This window comes from Zerene cesonia, chromosome 24 (genome assembly GCF_012273895.1).
Source record: "Zerene cesonia ecotype Mississippi chromosome 24, Zerene_cesonia_1.1, whole genome shotgun sequence".
Classification (NCBI taxonomy): domain Eukaryota; kingdom Metazoa; phylum Arthropoda; class Insecta; order Lepidoptera; family Pieridae; genus Zerene; species Zerene cesonia.
This window is the reverse complement of record NC_052125.1, coordinates 1,837,725-1,859,534: the sequence shown is the minus strand read 5'-3', so window position 1 is coordinate 1,859,534 and position 21,810 is coordinate 1,837,725. Positions and strand designations below refer to the sequence as shown.

At 35.2% G+C, this 21,810-nt stretch overlaps 2 protein-coding genes across 3 annotated transcripts in view; one reads left to right on the top strand and one right to left on the bottom strand.

Moving 5' to 3' along the window:
- The window catches only part of LOC119836436 (methionine--tRNA ligase, cytoplasmic), a 21,091-nt gene extending 6,873 nt beyond the window's left edge, over nucleotides 1-14,218 (top strand). For both annotated transcript variants that reach the window (XM_038361758.1, XM_038361757.1), the window contains exons 8-24: nucleotides 403-478; nucleotides 1,230-1,357; nucleotides 2,023-2,127; nucleotides 2,673-2,850; nucleotides 3,332-3,496; nucleotides 4,324-4,425; nucleotides 5,258-5,375; nucleotides 6,344-6,414; nucleotides 7,047-7,144; nucleotides 8,000-8,148; nucleotides 8,796-8,928; nucleotides 10,325-10,468; nucleotides 11,161-11,296; nucleotides 11,812-11,889; nucleotides 12,281-12,451; nucleotides 12,732-12,908; nucleotides 13,190-14,218. In XM_038361758.1, the coding sequence (XP_038217686.1) occupies nucleotides 403-478; nucleotides 1,230-1,357; nucleotides 2,023-2,127; nucleotides 2,673-2,850; nucleotides 3,332-3,496; nucleotides 4,324-4,425; nucleotides 5,258-5,375; nucleotides 6,344-6,414; nucleotides 7,047-7,144; nucleotides 8,000-8,148; nucleotides 8,796-8,928; nucleotides 10,325-10,468; nucleotides 11,161-11,296; nucleotides 11,812-11,889; nucleotides 12,281-12,451; nucleotides 12,732-12,908; nucleotides 13,190-13,303 (2,143 nt within the window). In that variant the 3' untranslated portion in view covers nucleotides 13,304-14,218. The remainder of the gene's footprint in view (nucleotides 1-402; nucleotides 479-1,229; nucleotides 1,358-2,022; nucleotides 2,128-2,672; nucleotides 2,851-3,331; nucleotides 3,497-4,323; nucleotides 4,426-5,257; nucleotides 5,376-6,343; nucleotides 6,415-7,046; nucleotides 7,145-7,999; nucleotides 8,149-8,795; nucleotides 8,929-10,324; nucleotides 10,469-11,160; nucleotides 11,297-11,811; nucleotides 11,890-12,280; nucleotides 12,452-12,731; nucleotides 12,909-13,189) is intronic.
- Nucleotides 14,219-15,790: 1,572 nt separating this feature from the next.
- LOC119836537 (gastrula zinc finger protein XlCGF57.1-like) lies at nucleotides 15,791-19,901 on the bottom strand. Its single transcript, XM_038361911.1, has 2 exons — nucleotides 18,573-19,901; nucleotides 15,791-17,915 (listed from the first exon to the last, which is right to left on the bottom strand). The coding sequence occupies exons 1-2, from the start codon at nucleotides 19,874-19,876 to the stop codon at nucleotides 17,492-17,494; spliced, it is 1,728 nt and encodes a 575-aa protein (XP_038217839.1). The 5' UTR covers nucleotides 19,877-19,901; the 3' UTR covers nucleotides 15,791-17,491.
- Between the last annotated feature and the right edge of the window lie 1,909 nt (nucleotides 19,902-21,810).

Sequence of the window (21,810 nt, the reverse complement as noted above, 5' to 3'; positions counted from 1 at the left end):
TAATAAATGTTATTTGCAGTTAACAATTTTCTTTTTTCTTTATTACAATATTTATGGCAAGACTAGGTATATATTAAATAATTCATATTGCCTATTAATCCATTTTTTTCCTTATATTCACAATTTTTCATTACCTAAATGTTTTTCATTTATATTCTTCACTTAAAATCGTTTTTTTTTCTTTATTCAGTTAAATAAACAATGTTAAATAAAAATGTAGCTCCTAAAGAAAAGTTTCTATAAACTGCCTTCTTAAGAGTTTGTATAAAGAAAAAAAAATCTGAAACTACCTTCACATCGTGAATGTTAAGAAACCGAATATTAACGATTAAAAAGTCTATAGTATATTTATGAATGTCTCATAAACTAGATTATATTAATATAATGTATTTATTTTGGTAGGTATTGCCGTTTATGCGATTACAACACCCTGTATATAAGCGGCACGGACGAATACGGCACGGCGACTGAGACCAAAGTGAGCATCCTATATTATTATATTTATATGTAATTTATTCTTTCTAGTATGATTGTCTGGTGTATAAAGCTCATTGCGATAAGCCCGCGTTTCTGTTCTGTGAAATTGATTTGTGTTGGTTTTAATTTAATGCGTAATTAAAGAATTGCGGTGTTATTATTGAAAAAACAATTACAAAATCGAAAGATGCATGTAGATTAATAAAGACAATTGATCGTAAATTAAAGCACCTTGGTATTATAAAAATACATTAGACGACTATTTGTTTTTTTTTTTTCTTTTTTTACCATTCAAATGCTTTATATGTGATTTTTTTAAAGAAAATAAAATATTGCTACGTTACGGTACATGACGTGGGTTTGAATCCCGCCTTGTTAGCGCTCTCTATTTTAACCGAATTCAAAAAGGGAGTAGTTTCTCAATTCAACTGCTTTTTTTTGTTACTTTTTAACTTTTTTTTCGGTGTACCGATTTTTATTTATTTTTTTTAAGCTTGTACATTGGTTGAATTTGATCTAGCTGTGATTTAAGTTTTATTTATATAAATTTTTATTTGCATTTTTTTTTAATGTGCATGTGCATATTCAGGCAATAGAAATATCTGACGCACCACAACAGTCTCTCACTCGAATCGATTTTGAAAATTATTTTAATATTTCGTCCGATTTAAATTTAATGTAATTCTGACCGCTCGAAGGCGTTTTAGTTGTTTTGTGAAAAAAAAAAAAATTTTTTTTTTTTTTTAATCCAGGCCATAGAAGAGGGTCTGACGCCGCGACAGATCTGCGACAAATACTACGAGATCCACAACAGCGTGTACCGCTGGTTCGACATTGGGTTCGATTACTTCGGCCGGACGAGCACGCAGGAGCAGACCGAGTTAGTTGGAACCAGTTTTTTTTTATTATGTCATAGCGGGCAACTGAACAAAAAGGATTGCTTGGTTTTATGGAACCACGGTGAAAGTGAAACATTGTTTTCACATTATAGATAACTAGGCTGCGCCCCGCGGTTTCATCCGCGTTAGTCCGTATCCCGTAGGAATGTCGGGATAAAAAGTTGCTCATATTTTATTCCTATTTGTCCAGCTGTCTACGTACCAAATGTCATTGCAATCGGTTCAGTAGTTTTTGCGTCAGAGAGCAACAAACACACACACACCCTTACAAACTTTCGCATTTATAATATTAGTAGGATAGGAATAGTGAGCCTCCATAGTGGACTTATTGATTGGTTTTCCAACGTTTGTTTTATTTTGAAAAAATCGCAAGCATTTATTTTCTATTCATTAGAGTTGTTTTATCCATGTAAATAAAAAATTACCAAGTGTTGAAATCGAAAAGTGATCAGCCGATTTGGCTAACGATTTTGTTAAAACACAAGCCTGGTTCTTAGAATAAATGTCTCTTTCTCCTTTCTTTCTTTCTTTCATAAAAACGCGTCACGGGTGAAGCCGGGGCGAACCGCGGTTATCTAACAAATTGCACCGATTTACTTCGATATTGTCATAAGGATAAAATAATAATGAGAGAGCCTCTTCACAGGATAGTACAAAAGCAATTCATGAAGCTGCTAGACAACGGTTTCATAAGCACACAGTCGGTTGAGCAGCTGTTCTGTGAGAAATGCGAGAGGTTCCTGGCTGATAGGTATGTATACTATACATGTGTTAAGAGATATTTGAAATTGAAATGAAAGTATGTTTGGTTTGCAACGATCTTTAAGACATATAAATATTATGAATAAATAAAATACAAGTAATGTGATGATGAACAGGAAAAAAATTGTTAAAATAACTAATCAGAATCAAGTAATTTAAAATAGTGGCAAATAGGACTCCCCACCAGCATGCAGCAATAATTTTTAATATAGATTATATATTGTTTTAATTTGAATGCCCCTCCTCTAATATATATAGACTTCCATAATTTATAAGAATTTTGTAAGGCGTTAGAATCACTATATTTTCCAGATCTATCACTCTAATACATGAAAGTTTTTGGGTTAAATTTTTGTGTCCGTCAATCACGCCGAAACTACCGAACGGATGTTGTTGAAATTTGGTATACAGACGGGGTATGAGCTGACGTGGGTGATGGGATACTTTTATTAAATGCTCCCTTGGGATAAAACTGCTATTTCGACATCCGAGCGGAGCCGGGACGAGCGTCTGATATATGAGAACTGTATCCAGATTCGTGGAGGGCACCTGCCCGCACGCGGGCTGCCTGTACGCGGGCGCGCGCGGCGACCAGTGCGACAAGTGCGGGAAGCTCATCAACGCGCCCGACCTCATCCAGCCCAAGTGCAAGGTGTGCGCGCACGCGCCCGCGCTGCGGCCCAGCGAGCAGCTGTTCATCGAGCTGGGGCAGGTGAGACACGCACACACACACACACACGCACACACACACATGCACACACCCGCACACACACGCACAACCCTTAAAACGCGAAATAAAGGGCTGGGCAGTAAATTTGTTGCTTTTAAGGAGTGACAATTTAATTTGTTTGGTGTCTATTTGAAAAGAAAAAGGAAAATTTACAGGTGTTCAGTTTGAGCTGTATAAAATTTAAATATTTTATTTAGTGACTAACTTGGAGTGGAGTAATTGATGTTATTATACATATAAACTTCCCTATTGAATCACTCTGTCTATTAAAAGAAGCCCATCAGAATCCGTTGTGCAGTTTTAAAGATCTAAGCATACGTACACACAGACGTGGGCGATTGGCGTTCGCTTTATACTACGTAGTGATTAATTCAATGTTTGTTACTAACCTTGTAACGTTTCGTACGATGATAATATCACGAAATTTTTCAATTTATTATTTCTCTTCCTGATTATCATCTAGTTGGAGCCCTCAATACGTAGTTGGGTGTCCTCCGCCGAAGCGGGGTGGTCCGCCCCGGCCAGGGCGGTGACGAGGTCCTGGCTACGCGAGGGGCTTCGCCCCCGGGCCGTTACGAGGGACTTGAAGTGGGGGGTGCCTGTGCCGTTGCCGCAATATAAACATAAGGTAGGGTTTTGTATTTGTCTCCTTGAAAACCTACTTATTAATCAAACAACAAATAACCGAAAAAGAAACGAATTCAAACCTAATTACTTTAGTACCTATTACTACCTAATACTTACTTATTTATTCCTTATTGCACACTTACAAGATATAAAACAGAAATTAACTTAACAAAAGCAACTTTAAACTATAAGTTTTATTGACTACTAGCTCTCCGCACGCGGCTTCGCCCGCGCAGTAAAATGAACACATAGACATTCCGGGGTTTTTCGCGCACAGTGTTCGATTAATACCATGGGGGTATTTATGAAAACAAAATTGTCAAGGTGTCAAAACTATATCTGTACAAAATTTCATCCAAATCGGCTCATCATTGGTTTAGGCGTGATGATTAGACACACAGAGCTACTTTTGCCTTTTATAATACTGCTACTAGCTTTCGCCCGCGGCTTCGCACGCGTAAAATTCAAAGTAGTTTAATAGATGTTATTGTAAATAAACATTCCTTCCTCTCGAATCAGTCTATCTACTAAAAAAAAAACCCCAGCATAATCCGTTGCGTTGTTTTAGAGATTTAAGCATACATAGGGACATAGGGACAGAGAAAGGGAGTTTGTTTCATACGATGTCGTCTCTTTGTCCACCAGGTTGTCTGGAAGAGATCGCTACTTTAGCGATAAGACCGCCTGTTGTGATTCTATAGAGTTTATTTATAGAATTTATTTATGTATGATTTGGTGCACAATAAAGTATTTTTGATTTGATTTTTTGATTTGATGTAGTGATTGGGGTGACTTGCCTGAAGTGAATTATAATATTGTCATCTATAGGTATTCTACGTTTGGTTCGACGCGCCGATAGGATACACCAGTATCACACAATGCGCGACCAAACAGTACGAGAAATGGTGGAAACCGGACAAAGAGTATGACGTAAGTGTAAATCATCATCATCGTCATCATCATCATCATCGTCATCATCGTCATCATCGTCATCATCATCACATATATGTTCCCACTGCTGGGACACAGGCCTCCTATGAGGGTTCAGGCCATAATCCACCACGCTGGCCAAGTGCGGGTTGGCAGATGTCATATGTCGTTGGACTTTTGATTCTTGGACATGCCGGTTTCCTCACGATCTTTTCCTTCACCGTTTTGAGCAGTGGTGATGTTATCCACATGTTCAGATATATTGAAAAATCTATTTGTGTCCTACACGCTCGCCCGGTCTGGAACCCCGACTTATCAATTTTGAAATCCGAGGTTCTCACCACTGAGTCACCACTGTTTTTTAAGTGTAAACAAATAAATAGAATTACTATTATGTAGGACTAGCTGATCGCCCCGTCTTCGCCCGTGGTACATATATAGCGTATGCCACTCGGTGAGGTTGCAGCTTAGACTCTCGCGGTCTTAAATTATGTCTGTACCAAATTTCACCCGAATCGGTTCATATGCCTGAAGAACAGACAGACAGACAGAGCTACTTTCGTTTTATATAAACATTCGTATGGACAACGCGTATGAAATTACTACTGCGGTACTGACTTCCGTTTTTGATGTGCCCAATAGCTTTTATACAAAAAATATTTAGATTATAATTATATTATTATGAATCTCTCCATAATACTTTAAACTGAACTATTTTTTTTATTGAGTTAAAACTTATAAATTTTACGCAGAGGCCCTTTTGACCACGATTATGATTATGACCGTAACTGCGATTATGATTATGACCATGACTATTGTTGTAATTCCACAGGTTAAACTCTACCAATTTATGGCGAAAGACAACGTACCTTTCCACGCTATAATGTTCCCGGCCAGCGCTATCGGCGCAAACGATGGGACGAAACTCGTCGACTATATATTCGCTACTGGTAAGTGTCTCGCCTTCGCTTCGCCTTCGGTTCGTGTTTCGGAAGTGAAATAAAACTATGAAAATTGCATGTTCTCAGGAATTTGCTTCGCGTAGGACAACAAAAAAAGTAAAAATTATTTGAAAATTAAACTGATGAGGATAAAAGATGCATATTTTATTGAAATATGGATATAAATAAAAAAAAAACCTCCTGTAATCATAGAATCAACTAAATTGTCTTGTCATTTGCTCTTAACTTATTTCATATTAAAATTAAAGATTCGAATCACTCAGATAAACAAATCAGTCTAGTCATATTAATCTGGGGGGAGGGGGGTACCTGGATTGTGTCATCTTAAAGCAGGACTGATTCCAGTGTGGGAAGATAACGGAACTGTACAGGTTGTCTTATGACTAGTGCTATCGCTATTTTTATGCTATTACAAGCTTTTGCCCGCGGCTTCGCACGCGTTATTTCAGAGTAGTTTAATATATGTTATTATACATATAAACTTCCTTCCTCCAGAATCACTCTATCTATAAAAAACCCTTCAAATTCCGTTGAGTAGTTTTAAAGATCTAAGCATACAAACATACATATCCTACTTCCTACTATCCTACTAATCCTACTAATATTATAAATGCGAAAGTTTGTAAGGATGTGTGTGTGTTTGTTGCTCTTTCACGCAAAAACTACTGAACCGATTCCAATGAAATTTGGTACGCAGATAGCTGAGCTACTGGAATAACATAAAGGCAACTTTTTATCCCGATATTCCTACGCGGTACGGACTTACGCGGGTGAAACCGCGGGGCGCAGCTAGTATACATATATACACACGGATTTCTTTTAATCCGTAGTGTTAATAAAGTCTCTAATTTTCAAATTTTAATTTTTTTTTTTATTACATTTACTACTAAAACACATGTTTCTCTGTCATAACGTTGAATATTAAATTCACACTATTATTTGTATAATAATTACAGAGTATTTGAATTATGAAGAGGGCAAGTTCTCAAAGTCCCGTGGTGTTGGTGTCTTTGGTACCGATGCGCAGGTGAGTGATGGAATTTATATTTATCCGACCGCTACGGAAGGAGAGCTATGTTTTAAAAGTGTATGTACGTAAGCACTTTCCCCAGCTTCATAACATCCGTCCTATTTATAATTATCAACCGACGTTCTCAAAAATGAAAGAGGTTCTCAAATCGAGTGGTTTTTTTTCTGTTGGTTTTTGTCACTCTATACCTGGGTACCCTGGGTTTCCAACGCTACCTCCATAACTCCGTGGATTTTCAACCGATTGTCTTGATTCCTTTTATGTTTCATGGCAGATTGTTGAATTTTGGTCCCACCTTAGAAGTGTTATTTCCCTCCCCCCCACCTCCCCAGGGACGTCGGTGACCTTTTTCAGAAACACGTCAATCGGTCGAAAATCCCTGGAGTTATCCATGTAACAAAACCAACAAAAAAAGGTTGCCTGGTAGAGATCACTGCACAGTGATAAAGCCGCCGATTGTACTATTTCTATGTCGTGTAATTGTTTCCTTTTGTGTTTTCGTTTGTCATGTACAATAAACAGTTAAATAAATAGATAAAAAAACAATACATTACAATAAACAGTCTTCTACTTTTTCGGGAATTTCCTTTGAAAAATATTCAAGAATCAAAACTACTGAACGCTTACAGGACACCGGTATACCATCGGACGTTTGGCGCTTCTACCTCGCCAGCATTCGTCCGGAAACATCGGATTCCAGCTTCAATTGGACGGAACTTATTACGCGGTGAGTTTAAAATTGGAAGATAATCTATAGGCTGTACGTGACGAGTTGTCCAAATTGGGTTTAAATAACGCTGTAGTGTGGGCAGTTAAATCAATTGAATATTTCGAAATCAAAGGTAGTTATATATTTGCTCTTTATTCCACTCGAATAAATCAATAAATAATCAATAAATCATTTATATAGCTCCATATAATTTTTGGACGATAAATAAAAAACGTTAAATTTTTTAAAATATTTATTTCATTTACTATTTATCTTATACCTTTAAACGACCAATTCTTGTGTATATATATATATGTGTATATATATATATATATAATTGGAATCTCGGAATCGGCTCCAACGATTTTCATGAAATTTAGCATATAGGGGGTTTCGGGGGCAACAAATCAATCTAGCTAGGAATTTTTTTTAGAAAATGTCATATTCGTGGTTTATTCGTGTTTTTTTTTTCCTGACATCTATTGGTGAATAATAATACTATTTTGCTTCGTAGATAGCTGGACAACTGAAATAACACATAGGCACTTTTTATACCGATATTCCTACGGGATACGGACTTACGCGGTTTCAACCGCGGGTCACAGCTAGTATGATAATGATATATCCATTGGTGTCTTAACATATGATCTGTCTTGAGTCATAATTATAACCAAGTAACGATGAATAGACGAAAACTGATAAATATTGTTTAGTTCGCTATTATATATATTGTATTTTACTGTGTTTTATTTTTTATTAAGAGACAAGCCTAAAAAAATTCCTTAAGTCATCAAAATTTATATATAATTATATGATATTTTGCGTGTATATCTATGCCCAACGCCCCATAACCTAATGTCTTCTTTTCCACAGCAACAATTCGGAACTGCTGAACAATTTGGGCAACTTCTGCCACCGCTCGTTGAGTTTCTGCGTGAATTCGTTTAATGGGAAGATTCCAGGAGCGAAGCTGACCAGCTCCGACTATGAGCTCTTTGCGCTGGTGAATAGAGAAGTTGTTGGTGAGTGAATATATATATATATATATATATGATACTTGTTAATAAAAAAAAATCAAATCAAATCTTAAATCAAAGCAATTGCTTTTGACAAAAAACTGAACTGCCTTCAAATACAAATCAAATCAAATCACATAGGAGGAGGCACTTATCATAAATCGGTTCAGTCAGTATTAAAGAAGTATGAGGCAATAAACACAAAAATACGGTCAAATTTTTAGTCTCCTCCTTTTATGAAGTCGGTTGATAACAATTGGTTTGTTACGTTACAGACATTGAAGATGATTTTTTTCTTTGTTATTTTCTGTGGTAGTTGTACCACTGACCTGGGGGAAGTGATCACCACCTGTCTAAAAAGAAGGAATGGGCTGGGAGCTATTTCAGGCCGCTCATCTGTACGGGTGTGGTTCTTTTCTTGTTTTCCTGGTGTTGCTTTCCTGGTGCGAGCTGGTCCAATTCGTGCAGAAGCTAGATCGTGCTATACTCAAAGAGTTATAACTAAAAATATTGCCTCGCCCATGGTACATATATAGCCTATGAGCCCATATATGTTCCCACTGCTATATAAATATATATACCATATGTACCACGGGCGGGGCCGGGGCGGGCCGGGGCGGGCGGCTAGCGTACAATACCGGTGCGACCCGCAGCGTACGTGCGTGAGATGGAGCGCGGGCGGCTGCGGGAGGCGCTGCGGCGCGCGCTGGCCGTGGCGCGGCTCGGCAACCAGCACATGCAGGCCGCGCAGCCCTGGCGCCTGCTCAAGGGGACCGACGAGGACAAGTTAGTGCTCGTCATCATCATCATCATCATCACCATAATTACCATCATCATCATCATCATCATCATCATCACCACCATCATCATCATCACCATTACCATCATCACCGTCATTACCATCATCAGCATCATCATCATCACCATAATTACCATCATCATCATCAGCATCACCATCATCACCATAATTACCATCATCATCATCATAATTACCTCCATCATCATCATCACCGTCATTACCATCATCATCATCATCATCATCAGCCGATAAATATCAACATTTTATTTTCCATTATTTGTCTTTATCCTCTACCTTTGGCGACCTGGATGAGATCGCTGATAAGCTATAAGGTCGCCTTATGTCGCTATATAAGTCACTTTTTTTGTATATTTGTAAAATTATTTATTTACTGTGGTACATAACATTGTTATAGTAAATAAATACGTTCCCACTGTGGGGACTCGGGCCTCATATATAGTTACCTGGGATTTCTAAGATAAAACATATGCTAATCTTAATCGATTTGCTTGATATATGTCACAAAGACGGTTTAAGATGTAGGAAACGACAAGCTTTCAAATAAGAGACAGAGAGATAGTCCAACAGACAGAAAAGACAGAGCTACAATCGCATTTGTAACACCAATAGAATTGCGGAATTCTGAAAGAATAGAAAAAATTTGATCACGATGCGGGATACGAACCCGCGTTTTTTGCCATCATCATCATCAGCCCATATATGTTCCCACTGCTGGGACATAGGCCTCCTATAAGGGTACAGGCCGTAATCCACCATGCTGGCCAAGTGCGGGTTGACAGATGTCACATGTCGTCGAACTTTCGATTCTTGGACATGCCGGTTTCCTTACGATGTTTTCCTTCACCGTTTTAAGCAGTGGTGATGTTATCCACATGTGCAGATAAATTGAAAATTAAATTTATTTCCTGCACGCTCGCCCGGTCTCGAACCCCGACTTAACGATTTTAAAGTCCGAGGTTCTCACCACTGAGCCACCACTGCTTCATATACATATAAAGCACTAGCAAACCCGGCGAACTCCGTTTCGCCACCAGATGGCTGTATGTGAAAAATTTTCCCGTTTTTCCGTTGAATTTTTTCCTGAATTTTCTATGCTATAAACCTTACGGAGCCCAAGACCTTTCCAACGAATGCAAAACCGTGGAAATCGGCTCGTGCGTTCTGGAGTTATAGCGTCAGGAAGGAAAAGCCGACTTATTTTTATATAGTAGATTTCAATGCTATAAAACTAAACATTAAAATCAATAGAGATGTTTTCAGAATACGCGCCCCAATAGCCATTTCTTGTTTTTTTCGTTTTTTTTTTTTTATTTTAATCTCATTGGCATATAATTTAACACTGTGCGATGCGTGGTCCCTTAGGGCGCGCGCCGCCACGGCCGTGTGCGTGTGCTGCCAGCTCTGTGCGCTGCTGTGCGCGCTGCTGGCGCCCTACGCGCCGCGCGCCGCCGCCGCGCTGCGCGCGCAGCTCAACCTTGCCGACACCTGCTTGAGGATCAACCCCCGGTGAGTGTAGCGGCGCGTGCGTGCGTGCGTGTGCGTGCGTGAGTGCGTGCGTGTGTGTGTGTGTGTGTTCGTACGTGCGTGCGTGTGTGTACATGTATGTGTGTGTGTATTGATTTGGATGTCGCGATATTTTTAAATAATAGGAAAAAATTGATCAGGTGGCAGGATTCGACCCGCTGTGAACGGACGGATATAATTTATATTGTGTACACTTATCAAGAATCGCAATAATATTATGAGTTTATCTTATTATTGTTATTGGGATTGCCGAGATTAAACAATTTCCGTATACTATGTACTCTGTATACGAGCAAATGACAGAGTTTAGTTGATTTTGTAATTCAAAAAATGTGTTCTTTTTTTTTTTTGTTTTTTTAACTATGTTTATTTGTTATACGTAACTCTTTTGCCGTCTGTTTATATAAAATGGAATTTTTATTTTTATCTGTTTCCGTACAATGAAACATTTTCATTAATTTATTCAAATGCTTTAACATGGAACGTGTATTGTAAATTATGCGCGTGCGCATTACTGTGCATCGAATTATATGTATGCATTTTTTATAATTTATTTATATTGTATTTTAAATTTAAATCAAATATTCATGTATATTCTTCAATTATACTCATATCCATCGAATTACTATAACAAAAATTAAAAAAATAATAAAACTATACACTATTATGTACAGTAATCCATCGGTAATCCAGTACCTGCCTGTCGGCCACGCTGTCGGCAAGCCTGAGCCGCTGTTCGCCAAAATAGCGCCCGAACTGGCCGACACCCTGCGCGACAGGTACCGCGGCACACAGACGGAAAGAGCGCAGGTGTGATTGTGTATATATACTGAGAATTAATCCTATCTGGATGTTCTGATATGCGATAGATGGTCACAATTCGGAAGGTTTTTTTTAGGTGATAGCAACTGAGCTGATGGTTCACCTGGTGGTTAGTGATCACCAGCGCCCGTGAACAGAGCGGAGGTAGTGCCTCTGCGCATGCGCTGCCCGCTTTTAAGGGTAAGGGATAAGGAAGGTATTGAAGACTGAAAAGAAGGGATAGGCTGGGAAGGGGGCGAAAAAGGAAATGATACTTTCTTTTATTCCTCTCGTCAATTTCTTCTTAATCCCTTTCCAATTTGAAGTCGGCAATCCATTTGCAGAGGCGTAAGGTCTGCAATCGACCTTACGCCTCTGGAAATGTCCATGGGCGGTGGTAGCGCTTACCATCAGGCGTCCCACCAGCTCCATTGCCGACTGTAACATAAAAAAAATAAAATAAAATAATTCTCATTTAGCCTATGAGATCTACTATGATTAAATGAATGCAATTTTTTTTTCAGCAAAATGGCGAAGCGGCCAAAACAGATGCGCCTAAAGTCTCTAATGTGGCGGAATTGGAAAAAGCTATCGCGGAACAAGTGAGTACTTACAGTATACTAACTAAATAACCCGGCGTTGTTCACATGCGAACAACATACGTTTGTATATTCCGCAATAAAATTAGATTATTTTTTTCTCGATTCGAAATTTTTAATATGCTTTTATTAATTTCACATGTATGTTTGTGTGTAACCGACTTGACCGACTAGACTCGATTTTGACCCACTTCAAACGGACCGATTCAATTCAAAATTTGTACACTTATCAAGGATCGGTGACAATACAATAATTTCATGAATTTAGAATTAAATGATATATTTACGTACTACAGAGTAAAAGTTATACAGATAAGAGCGAGTTAATTTAGTTGATTCTATTATTAAGGCGTGTTTTATAATTAGTTTTTAACTGTATTTATTTAAATAACAGGGCGATAAGGTGCGACATCTGAAAGCGTCGACAAAAGACAAATCTGTGTGGCAGCCGGAAGTTAACAGGCTATTGGAGTTAAAGAAACAACTAACAGTTGCGCAAGCGCAGCCGCAGGGCGACACTGCTGGTGCCGATGTTGCCAGTCTTGAAAAAGCTGTTGCTCAGCAGGTGAATAGAATTCAATTTTTTTTAATTTTTTGCTGTATCGGGAATCAAAAAGTGTGATAATTTTTGTGTTATATTAATAATAATAAAGATCATTTTTTAACGACTGACGAATGCAAGAAATATTTTAATATATACGTACGTATTTTTTTTCTTTATAAAAAAATCATTTACAAAATCATAAACAGTTTTTGCATTGATTCTTATAAAATCAAAATTTACATACATAAGAACGTTAATATAAAGGAAAATATACAACAAAAAAAAAACTTTTTTTCCACAGGGTGATAAAGTGCGACAACTAAAAGCATCGACTAAAGACAAGGCAGTGTGGCAGCCGGAAGTCGATAAATTGCTTGAATTAAAAAAGAAATTGGCGAGTGCACAGTCGAATCAGGCAACACCAGCCAGTAATAGCGCGGACAGTGTTGCCAGCTTAGAAAAAGCTATCGCTGAACAGGTAAAGTAACGTTTGTAAAATAACTATGTTTTTTTTATATATACCACTATTTTGAGACTGAAAAGTAGGTCTCTCTATTCAGAAAATTTTAATAAAATTAATTAAAAATTTTACGTATTCATATATCATATAGGAGCAGTAAATTTGTTCTTCTTATATACTTACAGAAAATTTAACTTAAGTCGGTTGTGTTATCACCCACTCTGAGAAACACTAATGTATATAATATCGCATACAATAATGTCTATTATATTTACAATAATATCATTGTATATTTTCAGGGTGACAAGGTGCGAAAATTGAAAGCGTCTACCAAAGACAAGTCAGTCTGGCAGCCGGAAGTCAATGTATTGCTAGATCTAAAAAAACGCCTCGCCGCCGCACAGAGTAAATAAATGATCAATGTCAAATAAAATATTGAAAATGTTACAAAGAATGTTCTGAGTATTACCGTACAGTGTATTTTATTTGTATATACGTGAAGTAAGTTATTTGGAAGGATACAATTTTGGCGGATTATAAAAAAAAAAATACAGGAAGTCATTTCGGCTTGGAAAAATCAATTTGTGCAATGTCAGATTTAATGGAGATTTGATACGTTATACTATTCTCGTTGGTATATTATGATATAAGAATTTTAAAAATTTACCAAAATACAAAAATTTTAAAACAATTTCATAATATAATATTAATTAAGAATATTGCTCAATCATCTAAGAGGCAAGAACCCACTGCTCGATTCCGCAAAGACAAATAGCATTATGGCTCACTGAGCGCTGGCAGCCCATTTTCTATTCCATACATGATTTCATTTCAAATTACCTTGAATTATAAATAATTTAAAATATCAGCAGTCATTTACATTAGAAAATGAATTTTATACAAATCACGTACAGATTTCAAATTTTAACACGCTTTTTTTAAATTTTTTTACTTCGCCTGTATTTATATGTAAGACTTTAAGTAATCAGATTTCATTGAAACTGTTCCTTTTGATTCATCATTCAATATATTTACGCATACTCTATAAAGAGCAAGTGAGGCGATTCAATCGAGGCTAAAAAGGTGTATCTTTTTTCTTTTGAAATAAAAATTTGTATAAACCGAATCGAGCACTGAGATCCTGGGTTATGATATAATCAAACGAATTCGCAAAGGAACTCAAATACACTTACCATAGACTTTTAAATCATAATATACCAATGATATATTTAATAAATAAATGTGTTCATTACTATGCATTGTAATGGTATTTATTGTTAGATTAAGCTTACTTGGAACTGATATCTCAATAAGATTTCTATGAAGTATTATGTGTTTTATTTAGCCTTTCAATAAAAGACCAAATGGTCCAGTCAAATTTTGCCAAAAATGAGCGAAGCTACATAAATATAGAATAAAACTGTTCAAAACATAATTAAAAACAACATTTCACAATATCGCTTTCCTCTTCCCCTCGGACCACGTTCAAGTGCAGTTAGTTGTGTTTATAACCGTTTATATTTATTTATTCATTAAATTAGCAATTTACCACAATATAATCTATTACGAAAAATAGGAGCGCATACGTACAAGAAGCTGCGACCTACGCGAGTACGCTACGATTACGCTTAACCTCCTCATTATTATTGCGCTCCTAGTACAATCCGTTGTGCTGGCTGGCTATAGCGGCAGTTGAAATCATCCCTTGCCGTCCTGCTCACTCCAACTGTGATAACCGTTCTTCGTGGCGCTCCGTCCTTCATCCAGTAATTACTATATTACTATATTTAATATAAAGGTACGAACGAATTTACACTTTAAGAAGATTCACACCTACTTATACTTATGAGACCCTGGTAGATATGATGATACAATATCAATGAAGAATAAATATCATTATAATTTATTTATTCTGCTGAGACATTTTGATGTGCAAGCAAACAAACATCTTAATTGTACATGTTGCCCTAATACATAACTGGAATATAAATCAATAATAACATACTGGCCGTGAACTTTTATTGAATATTCGTCATAAATATAAAAATTTTATGACGATTGATTAATAATAAACGAGTACGAGTAGAAAATAAAGTACGGTCCATTTGTTTTATATGCAAATAATAATTTAGTAGTCTCTTATCGAATTATGCGCCCCTGGTACTACCGCCCTGCTTTTTAAAAGAAAGGCTTTATGCCTAAGTCTACAATTTTAACATCCACCTCCTAGGTCCCTACTACTCCATATTTTGTAAAGTTGGAAATGAAATAAACTGTTTTTATTTTTTATCGTCCCGGGCAATGGAAAAAAAAAATAGTTGAAATCAAAGGTCAAAAAACGGGTTTTTTCGTAACTTTCTTCAAAATAATAATTTATATGGCAAAATTAATCCAGACAACAATTGAAGATCATGAAATTATTTATAAGAAAAGGTACGATTTTTTTTCCTAAAAGCTGACAAATAAAGATTCAAAAATTTGCGGTAATTACAAAGAACGTTTATTTATATATATTTCGATATATATTGTATATAAATACATACAATTTGATATTATATTTAGAGCGGGTAACTGAGCTTGCCTCGATAGGCAGTTGAACTGATAGTAAGCGATCACCACTGCCTATGAACACATACACTTGCACAGGTAAACCTGTACAAATGTATTCCTAGCTTTTGAGGGATAAGGAATGAGGAAATAATTGTAGACGGTACTAAAGAAATGGAGTGGAAATGGTGAGGAAGAGGAAACAGAACTCCGGCTCCTCCTCATCTGATGAGACTTTTAAAGATTATTAGATTATTATTTTTTTAAATAATCTATAGATAGTAATGTAGTCATGTTTTAATATTAACATATTATTGAATTTATCAAGGTGAAATGAAATAAAACAGAAAACATATCTCGATAATCGTATAATTATGGTAGGAAAATATGTGATAGCATAAAACCTATGTACATCAAATAATAAGGTCGATATTAAAATACATAAATAAGATCACATTCGCCTCATGCTTCCAAAAATAAGAATATTGAATTTTTTAAGAAAATTAAATGAAAAAATTATCATAAATCTCGTATTACACACACAGAATAAAACATAAAGGTCAGGTACAAAGTTATAGATTCAAAACCCTAGCAACTAAAAGTTAGCCTAAATATTAGGTCACACACTGAGCAAATATGAATTATGATACTTCTTTATGGTAAATAATAATTTCCATGATGTGGAATGCAGTGACATTTTTGCACTTCAGGCCTTTCTAAAATATTTGAAATAAAAGCATTTATTAAAAAAAATTAATCAATAATATCTGCATAATATCGTCACCCAAAAGTACATAAATATTTAATTACATTATTAATTTTCACCTAACTAGAATTAGTATTCAGTCGAGTATAAAATCTAATACTTAATGAGACAAAATCCAATAAATTGGCATGGCAATAGGATTAATAATAAAAAAAAATACAAAAGTAAAAAATTAAACAAGTTTTGGCACATATTGCCTACACTATAAAATTCTATATATAAACAAATACAAGAATACTGAATGTATATACATGTTTTTGAAAAAGCTCATTTTGAATACTGTCATATTATATATTATGCAACAAGCAACTCATTGCGAACGTAACACTCGTGTGGCGTTTATGCCTTAATTATCTGTATTTTCTATTATCTGTGACTTAAGAAAAGTAACACGCTAGACTATAGAACTTTCAAAAAGAGAACGTTAAGATTTCATACATACTGGACACGTCTTAAGTTAAGACATATATTTTGCTTACAGAATATGTAGAAATTAAAAACTTTTTAACGGATTTTAAACGCGATTTATTCATTATATTATTAACCCGACGTTTCGAACACTTTACAGCGAGCGTGGTCACGGGGAGACTGGAGCGACTGGTCAGGGACGGTTAAAAAGTTTTTAATTTCTAAATGTATAATACTCGCGTAAAACCAAACACAAGAAAATACTATACAGAATATGTGTTTTAGACTATTTAATTATATTGTCATTGTCTCTCTAATCTCTGTACATGTTGCTAACTGGTGAAATTGACAATAAACCATTTAAATATGAACATTGTGGTTTTAATTGTGAATGGGACACAACATAAAAATCCCATAGACACATAGAAATATATTATATCTTTTTTATTATTATGTGACATTTTTAACATGCTTTTATTAGCTTCATCTAATACATACAGTATTTGTGAAACTGTCTCCTTTAGACTTGATTTGATCTTCTTTAAAATGGACAGAAAACAAAAACTTTATACACTCATCAAGTATTGATTAAATTAAATTAATTTCGCCAAGATTAAATGAGTTACTTATCAGCAAGTGAGACAATTTAGTTGATCTATAGTCTATAATTTATGGGTGTTTTTTCCATTTTAAACTATATTTATTATTTTATTATGCACATGTATTTCAAATATGAACATAATGAATTAAATTCTACTATTAAAATAAACAATACCATTTTCTTTTTTAAAAATACCCGAATAGAAATAGTAAGAATCGTGGTTAAAATCCCTCTTTAATTACTAAATAAACAATACTGTTTAAATCTACTAATACTGTCCTACACTTGAACCTGAATACCTTGCAACAAATCTCTCTCTTTACCGTGTATTTTCAAATGCACTTTCAAAGCCGACGCCTTCCTGAACGCCTGCCCACAGTTCGTGCACACGTACGGTTTCTCCCCCGTGTGACACCTCACATGGGAGACCAAGTCCTGCCGCTGCACGAACGCCTTTTCACAAAACGAACATTGGTACGGTTTTTCACCAGTGTGCGTGCGCCTGTGGTTCTTCAGAGTGCCAGATGAGGCGAATCTCATGGAGCACATGTCACAGGAGAATGGCCGCTCGCCTGTGTGCGTCCGTCTGTGCTTCACTAGAGAGCTGGAGGTGGTGAAGCCGTTGCCGCAGTCGTCACAGACGAACGGATGCGCGCCGCTGTGCTTCCGGGTGTGCGCTACTAGCTCGCCCTTTGATACGAACCTGTAATGAGAATTCAGAACAGACTCTTATTGGGACTCCAATTATGACATTTTTATGTTACTTATCACTACATAGTATAAAACAAAGTTGCTGTCTCTATGTATGCTTAAATTATAATTTAAAAATACGCAACGTATTTTGATGGGGGTTTTTTTTAATAGAGTGATTCAAGCGGAAGCTTTATTCGTATGATAACATCTATTAATTAAACTACTCCGAATAAACGCATGCGAAGCGGAGCGCGGGCAAAAGTTGTATATGAGAAATGCTAAGCTATTACATGTGAGAAAGTTTGTGAGCATTGATGAATGTTTACGCGAAGACTGTTGAATGGATTTTTTATTATATTTGAAAACTATGTTTTAATGGCTAGTTGACTATAATGATAAGCATGCTAAAAAATATGTAATAAAATACTAATATCTCAAGGCCAGGATATAGCACTAATAATATTTTTTATTGAAAGATATTATTTATTCATATAGATAATACTATTGCATTGACATTTAACATTGAAAATCTGCATAATTAGTGGAAGAATTAAAATATACAATGAATCTTGAAAAACCTGATTAAGTCTACTGAGTGCATAGATATGAATATATACTGAGCTTTAATATATGCAGTTATAACAAGTTTATTAACAGAATAAATTACCTTTTATCACAATTTTCACAATGAAACGGCTTCAGACCGAGATGTCGTCTTATATGTTGTTCCAAATTGGTTTTCTGCGAGAAACCGCGCCCGCATGTCGAACACAAATACGGCTTTTCACCCGTATGAGTCCGTAAATGGTCCGTCAGAGACGATAACATTAAAAACGACTTTTTGCATATCTTACACTGATGTTTTTTCTCTACTTTATGCACTTCTTTGTGTACGTGTAGTGCTTCTAACGTGGTGAAGTTTTTATCGCAACAATCGCAGCTAAAACCCCTGTCCCTCGTATGCACCAATAATATGTGGTTATCCAAGTGAGCTTGATGCATAAACTCCCGCTTACAACTCTTGCAAGTGAATTTTAACTGTTGGTTCTCTTCATGCTTTTTTAAATGTGCAAGTAATGAAGACTCCTTTGTGAATTTCCGCATACACTTATCACATTTATGATTGTATGTTTTTGTTACTTTTAGGCCTCTCTTTGGGGTTTTCTCTTTATGCTTTTGTATGTGAGATGTTAGTGCCGTCAAATCGGGCAGATTTACATTACATTTCGGACAAACTAATTTTATTGATGTGCCTTTCACTTCTTTATTTTCTACATCATTTATTTTGCAGTCTTTTGAGTGTTCATTGCATTCAGTTTCAGTGTTGTATGATAAGCTACAATTGCAACTTGTGTTAAAGTTTTCTTGGTTATTATCACTGCTATTGCATGTGTCAGCATCTAATTCAGTATCATACTCATTCTTTACGCTTTCTTCTTTCACACAAGTAATTTCAGTCTTTGATAGTTCATTATTTTCGATTATTATATTATCATTATGTGTAATCGGTATGGTTATAGGCTTAGTCTCAATGTTATTAGCAATTTCATGTTTTTCTAAAGTATGGTTTAATGCGTGATATTCAAGATCTATTAAATTTGAGTATTTCTTCGCGCACACCGCACACTGGTACAGTTCAGGTAATTGTGTTAGTGTAAACTCAATTTTCGTGCTAATATGAGACTCTTTTTCGGCATTTGCAAGCGCCTCTTTCAAAAAGTTTTCCGATAAGATACATCGCTGTTTAAGCTCATCAGCCTTAATTAAAGCGTTATGACACTCACTACAAATTTGTTTTGGATATTCATTGACTACAGATATATTTAAGTTCGTAACAAACGATAAAACTTCGTAAATAGTACGATCATCCCCCTCTATAGTGTCAAGTATAGAAATTTGGCATGAAGCATCGCAAAGGCATATTCTACACACTCTTTCTGGATACGATAACACATTCTTTATAATGTCCATACTGTAAACCTAATAAAATACTGTTAATGAGATTATAAATAAAACATACATAACAGTCGATTTATTTCATGACATAAACAATAACTGACACTGACAGTGAAATCTGACCGTGATCTGACAGTCTGCGACGAACAGATAATATATTTTGATACAACATATAATTTACTTACATGGAAATTTCCCTACTCATATGTTAGAGACAAGGTAATTCGATCTTTAAGATGTTTAAAAGAATTCAAACCCATATTTCTCTAAACTTTGTCAAATATAAATAATATGAGTTTCCGACGGAATCTCTTTTTATATTTACTTTAATGTATTTAGGTAGCTACAATAAAAATAAATAAAACAAACGACTCACATTGAAAAATTTATTCACAAAATTAAACAATTTTCTCTATAAATCATTCCTAGATTCTAAAATTACATAAATATCAATTTGGAATAACGCTTAAAACTTAAATTAGTTGAAATGCAAATAAATCTTGCTTTACTTCATAATTCATATACTTACAGGTACAAAATATCTTAAAGCTGCGTAAGAATGATAAGGTGAAAAAAAGTTACGACTGGTAACACTATATCGACTTGTGCATTACCATATTTAAAAACTATTGTACTTGTGTGAGACAGCTAACATTTATTCCGTAAATACTACAAGCTTTATTTATCTGTACAAAATTATTTCCATCTCATTCCCGCTTCCACAACACAACTTCGCTAGAATGAGATAGCATATGGCTTGATATTTGAATTCTGTACTTAAATAATCTTGTACTAATGATTTATTTTACTTTATTCTATTTTACATTAGAAATATACATTCTTGATGAAATGTGATAAAAGTGCAATATCATTTAATGAAATAATAAATACAACAACTGCGTAGAATGAATTTGAAGTATTATGAAATCAAAACTAATCATAAAAATCAAAAATGTATGATATCCAACAATAATTGTTCGCTACCAAATCTATTTGAAATACATTAAAACTTACTTTATGATATATTTTCCTTAAATCTACTTAAGCCTAAAGATACATTATCTATATACATTCATTATCTGTGGTCCGTCTTCTTCGGTGTTGCCAGATTTCAATGATAATGAAAAGTGAATAAATATGATATGCTATTGTTTATATTTATTTTTAATTCTTGCAAAACTATTTGATTAAATTATGATATCCATAGACAAATTCGTTTTACCATTTGCATTTACAATTCTGTTTCTTTCTTTCATGCAGAAACACACATAGATAGAAAGAGATGGCTCATTTATATTATTGATGATATAGAGATATTTAATCCAATAATCGCAAGTAGCCCTTCTCTTTCCAGCATATAATATTTCCGAATAATCGAAAGAGAGACATATTGAAGCAATTACATTTCAAATACAATGTTTTATTATTTGTAATAAATAAATAAACATATGTTTTGTCATTTTATTGAATAACGTGAGAACGCATGTGTTTGAATAACAGTAATTATTAGCTGAATCCGATGAAATCCGGTTGACTATCTTAAAATGCACTATTGATAGGTTTGTAGAAGATTTTTTTTTATCTTACGTCACATAGATTCACTTTTCGCATTTCGCGCCATTCCATATCAACCACAGATAAAGCAATCTAAAAACGAGTATCACATAAAAAACATCTCGCAGGATTGAAATCCTTATCGAATGATATGAAATTTATATTTTATTAGGAATCGACAATAAATCTCGATTTCTCGCAATTTCTACAGAAATCTCAATTAAACGAACGCACATATTAACCGACTATCTCCATCTCACTCTCACATATGCAAAATGGGCAGTGTGTGAAAGAGAGCTACGTTACAAGGGGCTGACATGTTAATTTTTTTATAACGTTAAATGGCTATAGATACAAGTATTTTTGTGCCATTAACAATACTTGTGCGACTTTTG

Excerpts from the sequence above, each read along its gene's own strand:
- LOC119836537 (XM_038361911.1), bottom strand. The coding sequence starts at position 19,876 with ATGGACATTATAAAGAATGTGTTATCGTATCCAGAAAGAGTGTGTAGA. Across the intron at positions 17,916-18,572 it reads TGTGAAAATTGTGATAAAAG|GTTCGTATCAAAGGGCGAGC; the intron begins GTAATTTATTCT and ends TTCTCATTACAG.